The sequence below is a fragment of the Scardinius erythrophthalmus genome (assembly GCF_964197995.2).
Source record: "Scardinius erythrophthalmus genome assembly, chromosome: 13".
In the NCBI taxonomy this organism is placed as follows: Eukaryota; Metazoa; Chordata; class Actinopteri; order Cypriniformes; family Leuciscidae; genus Scardinius; species Scardinius erythrophthalmus.
In genome coordinates this window covers 4,006,180-4,013,679 of record NC_138233.1, presented here as the reverse complement: position 1 = coordinate 4,013,679, position 7,500 = coordinate 4,006,180, and the positions used below count along the sequence as shown (strand labels likewise).

Here is a 7,500-nt window from a genome sequence, read left to right as displayed (position 1 = left end):
TGGTGTGATCAGTCTCAACAGAGCGTATCCTTTGACCTTGGGCTCCAACATCGGCACGACCACCACTGCCATCCTCGCCGCTCTCGCCAGTCCCAAAGAGAAGCTTCCCGCCGCGTGCCAAGTACGGGAACGAGAGAGACCATCACAGCCTTACAGAGCTCTCAGTCTCCTAAAATCACTGCATGTTGGCAAAGATTCAGGGTGAAAGATGCTAAAATGCATCTCCTGGACATATAGCACTTATGCATTTATTTCTGCATTTTAGTGGTGCGTGCTAGGCATACTTAAGGTTTGGGGTTTCTTCAAATCCCTAAACATAAGTATTACATTTCAGAGCTTAATGCATTCTGCATCATTTGTACTATAAATTGTGCCATAAAAAAAATCACAAGAAAGTGAAAATCTGCTTTCTATTCTCGTTTTCCCTCCAGATTGCCTTGTGCCATTTTTACTTCAATATTTTTGGGATTTTACTGTGGTATCCAATCCCGATGACTCGCCTGCCCATCCGGATGGCGTCTGCGCTGGGTGAACGCACTGCGAAGTACCGCTGGTTTGCCGTGCTGTATCTCCTAGTGTGTTTTCTCCTGATGCCGTGCCTCGTGTTCGGGATCTCTCTGGCCGGATGGCAGGCTATGGTCGCGGTGGGAACGCCGTTCTCCGCACTCATCGTCTTCGTCCTCCTGATCAACCTGATGCAGGCCCGTAATCCCACACGCCTGCCCAAGACGCTGCGCAGCTGGGACTTTCTCCCGCAGTGGATGCACTCTCTCAAACCGCTCGACAAGCTCATCACCAGAACCACGGCGTTGTGCTGTAGCCCGGCTCGGATAAATGACCCAGATGTGGTCGTGGTGACTCCTCCAGATGCTATAAACATCAAGCCGGAGTCAAAGAAACAAGCCGAACAGTGGTACGATAACCCTGGCCTGTCTCTCCCGGAGGAGATTTCCTCAGAGCCCAGAGTCTTTAGACTGAGAGGACTAGAGAGATGCAACAGCACGCCGTTATAGATGGTCTTTATTGTAACCTGAGCCCTCCTGGTGCCTTACTAAAGTCTATGAATGACCAGTCTCAGATTGAAGCTCTGTTCCAAAACCTAATGAAACTTTTAAGGCATCATATGCATGATTATGCATAGCCTATGTGACCCTGGACCACAAAACCAGTCGCAAGAGTCGATTTATACGTAATATGAAAGCTGAATAAATAAGCTTTTCATTGATGTATGGTTTGTTAGGATTGGACAATATTTGACCGAGATACAATTTGAAAATCTGGAATCTAAGGGGGCAAAAAAAAAAAAAAATCGAAACATTGAGAAAATCTCCTTTAAAGTTGTTCATTTATGTTGGTGATTGTGCTGCATTCACTCACAAAAATATATATTTTTAATATATTTACAGTAGGACATTTACAAAATATCTTCATGGAACTTGATCTTTACTTAATATCCTAATGATTTTTGGCATAAAAGAAAAATTGATAATTTTGACCCATACAATGTATTGTTGGCTATTGCCACAAATATACCCGTGCGACTCGAGACTGGAGACGTGATCCAGGGTCACATATATCATATTTTGGCCTAAATCTAAGACAGCATCCCATGTATCTTTCATGCAGGAACCAATATCATAATGCACTGTGACAACTCAGTAAGAGACAAAACTCAGTAAGAGACAAAACTCAGTAAGAGACAAAACTCAGTAAGAGACAACGTGAAATTTTTTGAGTTGAGATGTTACAGGTTACAGCCTACCCACTGTCAGACTGACACGTTTAAAATTATTCATAAAAAAAAAAAGTTTCCCATTAAGTTTTCTCTGAACATTCTAAACGATTCCCCCCCCCTAGAGTTATGGGAACATTCTATATTATCATTCAAACAATGTGTGAATGTTACTTTTGAATGTTTTCTGTGCATTCTGAAAGAAACATTTAAAAAATGTTAGACGAACATCAAACTAAAAAATTGCAAACGTTTTGAGAACACATTTAAAGACCAGATAACTTTGAATGAACGTATTGAAGAACGATTGTTCGTCACTTTGTGAAAACCGTGTCCGAACGTTAGCCAAATTTCTGTAAACATTCTCTGTTAGCGAAACGTCACTGATTAGGTCATGATTCCTGCCAGCCAAAACTTCATTTTCAGCCAAATATTTTCAGTAGCTGAAGTTTTGATGCATTACTTGATAAAATAGTTCAATGTAATTAGAGGTATAGCGGAGGATCTTTCCGAATTTTAGATAAGAACCGCCCTCTCCACTTTTTGAAAAAATGCACATGCGCAACACTCTACTTGCTCCCGAGAGGGAACGCCTATTAAACGTGTGCGAGGTTCTCCTCGTGCACGCTCTGTTTACAAGTTGCTGTCGGCATTACTCATACAAGATTACTTTCCAAAAGAAGATTTGCACTTTTTCACCAAATAGCATGCCAAACTTTACCTGTCGAGTAGAAACTTCGCGACTGAGGCATCAGTGGGAAGCCCAATCTGTGTTTTCAGCGCACGCCATCGTGTGAAACAATCTCCCAAAAACACTCTGATCTTGTTTCTCTCTTCTGAGGCCTTTCTCTTCTTCTCATACAGTTCGTACAAACTTTTTCTCTTGCGACCCTCAGACATTTTCAAAGGACCCGGTGAAACGGCGAGCTTCAATGAATTGCTTAAACCGTAACTCTAGCTCACCACCACACATAAACACCTGAAAGTGCGCATGCGCAGAAAGCGAAAACTAAGGGACGAGCACGTACGACGGCCTTACGTAAACATATCACCAGAATGATTGACACTTAGGTGGACCAATAGTTTACACTACCCACCCGGAAAAAGAAAATCCTCCGCTATACCTTTAAATATGGACTATTTTACATGCATGCTGTATTATTAAAGTTTACATGCTAATACCAAACTCTACTAAAATCAAAGAGGAGTGCTATATTATGTTACTGCCAAAAGCATTTCAAATCAGTCACTTTTAAGGGTCTTTAGTTAGGATGCTGTCTTAAAATGGAGCCCGTCTCTTGTGCTCAACAAAGCTGCATTCATTTGATCAAAAATACAGTGAAAACTGTAATTTGTGAAATATTATCAACATTTTAAAAAAGAGCTGTTTTCTATGTGAATATACAGTAAAGTGTAATTTATTCCTGTGATCAAAGCTGAATTTTCAGCATCATTACTCCAGTCTTCAGTGTCACATGATCCTTCAGAAATCACTCTAATATGAGGATTTGATGCTCGAGAAACATTTATGATTATTATCACCGCTCAATAATTTTGTTGAATCCGTGATAAAAAAAAATAACAATCTGGATTCTTTAATGAATAGAAAGTTCAAAAGAACAGCATTTATTTATTTTTTTTTTTTTTTGGTACAATTATGTCTTTACTGTCACTTTTGATCAATTTAATGCAACCTTGCTGAATATAAGTATTAATTTCATTCATTAAAAAAACAACAACTTTTGAACAGTAGTGTACGTCGTAGACAGTTCACTAGGTTTTGGAACAGAGCCTTAGTTTTACACACGGTGCTTATTCAAATTCGAAATGGATTTTTGAGCAAATCAATCTATTTTATCCACCATAATATTTTCACAATAAGTTCAGAGCATTATATGAAGCTTTAGCTCGAGGCCATTGTGTCTCTGAGGAATCTGGTAAATGAACATTTTGTTGTTTTGTCCTGCAGTCATGCACGAATGTTTATTATCTGCAGCACTATGTAAATCTCGCTGAATAAGCGAGTCTGCATCGACAGACGGGGTCTGTCTGGTGCAAACATAACTCAGGGCCATCCCAGCACGCCTCGTGTTATTAAATATACAGATATTAAAAACCAAATAGCTTTCTTTTTATTTCCCATGCATAATGCTAATGAGAGAATGGCCCACATGGAGTGTTATTGGCAAATAGTTTGTTTTAATTAAGTATTAAACATTCCCCAGTATTTAAAGGTCATTGAAAGCAGAATATTTGCTATAATTCCACAAATTGAAATGGCAAGAAAAGCTTATACGTTTACTGAGAGATTTTCTAATTTTAAACACCGAAAGCTGACCATTTCATCATACAGTCAAAAAAACAAAAAAAACAAAAAAAACATAATTTTAGGTTGTTTTAGTGTATATAGGGAATGTTTAATTGAAATAAGCTGCATGTTATTTTGTGTATGTTTTATATCAGGTGTGGATACTCTTCTGTGTTGCAGTTTCTGCACTGAATTAAACATCTGGTTATTTGACAACATAGCAGCACACAATCCTGCAGAAGGAAAATGGGAAAATTAAAGATAATTAAACAAAAAATGGTAAAAGAAGTTCTGTCTTGTAGTTGTGAAGTAATCAATTTAAAGTATTTGCAAATAATATGCACACATTCACTCTAGAGCTGCACGATTAATCGTTAAAAGATGGCGATCTCGATTTAAACACCCACGTGATCGCGTCCCAAAATGATAAAATAGCCTATCGATTGTATCAATTGCATCGTTACACCAGTAGGTGGCGACAAGTGACTGCTAAGGGTAAATTACATGTTATTTTGTTCAGTTGTCAGTTCAGAATCTTGAGAGAATCGTGTAGCTCTAATTCACTCTTATTTGTTGGCCTATGTCGAAAACGCTAAATTGTCACAAGTTTTTATTTTTTAATAATTCACAATCACAATTTTTCCACAATGCATTGTGCAGCAAGTAAGCAGTATGCTAGTGTTCTAATTATTACGTAGGGCCACGCAAATTACTCAAGGCCCCGCCTCCCCCCTCGTGCCAAAGCACGTCAATCAAAGTTTACAACATCGATGAGAAAATTAAGCGGAACTGGATATCCTTGTTCTTTTCACGAAAAGACAGAAGAAGAAAAACAACACAATGAGAGTGAATTGTGGGAACAGCAATCTTCTGTGTTAGTCTTCAAAGTCTTCAAAGACCTCCGTTCTCTCCTCTCCAAGTTTGATGTCAGCAAAGAACAGTAAAGTTAAGTAGATGTGCATCTCTCTCTAGTCTGTCTGTCTGTCTACTAACCCCGCTGGCCAGTGCATCTTTTGGTCTCTGTGTCTTGCTTGCTGGCCACTTCCAGAGCTGTGTTCTGTGATTTACAAATACAACTATTTATTACGTTTGATAAACGACAAAGGGCAACAGTGTTTGTTTATAAACTGCAGCTCGGAAAAGATAACCGTATCGCGCTTTAACATACGTTTATGCGCGTGCACGAAATGAAACGTGCACTTTCCAGCAACACATCTGTACAATATGGGCGTGATGGCACTCCTCATTATAGGCGCACATGATTTTAAAACAAGACAATGATCATATAGTCTCCAAGTCAGTTTAGTTACAACTCTGCAGGAAAGCAATGTATTGACATTGGCTATTGATTTATAGGCTATATTGCATTTAAAATGTTGATTGGCTGGACACACTGGTCAATATGGATGCACATCCCTCAGTAAATAATAACCAACAAGTATTGCTTTTATCATTTAAAACACAGTGACAGGCTATGGAAAGCCATTTTAGCTTTTATTCATTCACAAGATGCATTTTTGATATCAATAATTAAATGCGTACTATATAAAATTTGAATTCTTGATATTAAGAATGTACTTTTTCTAGAAACAATGTCTATTTCTGTTATCAGGAATTACATTTTCATTAGTAGGCCTACTAGTTCCAGTACTAAACCGTCAGATCACACGAAGGCCGTTGTGGCAGAATGAACACTAATTATCTGGAGACTGTGGAGATGACATTTCAGATGTTTTTATAGGTGCATTACTCTCAGAAACACACACTGACTGCCACTGAGATGAATGGGAATGCTAACGGAAACGGATAGCGCTCTCCGGGTGTCATAGACTGTGTCAGTGTCAGTCCGTGCAGAAACATGGACATTTGAGGGCAGTAAATCAATTGAATGATGGGCTTTGCTGTGATATGAACTACTTTCTGGTGCTTGATAGCCATTGTGTCCATTTCACCTTCATATAACACTTTAAAATAAGGTTACCAGATGATACCTCAGTTAAAATGAATTTTATTTTTTAAAGCATTTATTAATCTTAGTTGATGTTAATTTATCCTGTGAAGTGTCACTGCTCCACCAGAGGACCCTTCACCATTGTATATTTAAATAAAAATATCCTATACTAAACCTAAAGTAATCTCAACACACTGTAGTTTAAAGGAACACGACAACTTTTTGGGACTTTAGCTTATTCACCGTATCCCCCAGAGTTGGATAGTTTCTCCTTTTGCTAATTAACGCATTTCTGTCAAAATATCACTTCTATCACAAAACAGTCCGAAAATATGAAACCTTGAGTCTCAGACCTTTCCAACAATATGTGTTTCGTCAAGATTAGAAAAGTTTTGATTATAAAATAGTGCTTTGTAATATGCAACATGACACGCCCACTAAGGGGGAGGAGTCTGTTCAAAGGGTTTAAAGTAGCATTTATCTGATTTCTAACGCTTTCACAGGATGAATTTTAAAGGAACACGCCGACTTTTTGGGACTTTAGCTTATTCCCCGTATCCCCCAGAGTTAGATAAGTCCACACACACCCTTCTCATCTCCGTGCGTGCCGTAACTCTGTCTGACGCACCCACCGCTAGCCTGGCTTAGCACAAAGACTGGAGGTAAATGGCTCCAGCTAGCATACTGCTCCCAATAAGTGACAAAATAACGCCATCATTTTCCTATTTACATGTTGTGATTTGTATAGTCACAGTAGTAGCAGTGCTTCACCTTCTGAGAATCTAGTTCCCAGTATGTATACGGTTAGAAGATGGCTGTGTCTCATGTGAACTTGTTATCTGTACACGCTGTGACTATACACACCACAACATGTAAATAGGAAAATGTTGGCGTTATTTTGTCACTTATTGGGAGCAGTATGCTAGCTGGAGCCATTTACCTCCAGTCTTTGTGCTAAGCTAGGCTAGCGGTGGGTGCGTCAGACAGAGTTACGGCACGCACGGAGATGAGAAGGGTGTGTGTGGACTTATCTAATTCTGGGGGATATGGGGAATAAGCTAAAGTCCCAAAAAGTCGGCGAGTTCCTTTAAAATTCATCCTGTGAAAGCGTTAGAAATCGGATAAATGCTACTTTAAACCCTTTGAACAGACTCCTCCCCCTTAGTGGGCGTGTCATGTTGCATATTACAAAGCACTATTTTATAATCAAAACTTTTCTAATCTTGACGAAAGACTGGAAAGGTCTGAGACTCAAGGTTTCATATTTGCTGACTGTTTTGTGATAGAAGTGATATTTTGAGTTAATTAGCAAAAGGAGAAACGATCAACTTTAAATTTGGAACACAAATATGGCTTTGATTTTATAGGACTTTTTAGAGTCCAAATTATTTTGTGAAATATAGACTTTGGTTTTGTAGTGCATTTGCTTTCATTTAGCTTTCATTTTTTTTAACGGCTGTGCCTACACAAATCTGTATTTTTATGATGCATATCCAACTCAAACATATT

General features: G+C 38.8%; 1 protein-coding gene across 1 annotated transcript in view; it reads left to right on the top strand.

Moving 5' to 3' along the window:
• Positions 1-1,013, top strand: part of slc34a1a (solute carrier family 34 member 1a) — a gene marked incomplete at both ends in the record, with an annotated part of 23,230 nt that extends 22,217 nt beyond the window's left edge. Inside the window, 2 exons of the mRNA XM_081383482.1 lie at positions 1-121; positions 432-1,013. The exon at positions 1-121 is cut by the window's left edge and continues 4 nt beyond it. Coding sequence (XP_081239608.1) covers positions 1-121; positions 432-1,013 — 703 coding nt within the window. The remainder of the gene's footprint in view (positions 122-431) is intronic.
• Between the last annotated feature and the right edge of the window lie 6,487 nt (positions 1,014-7,500).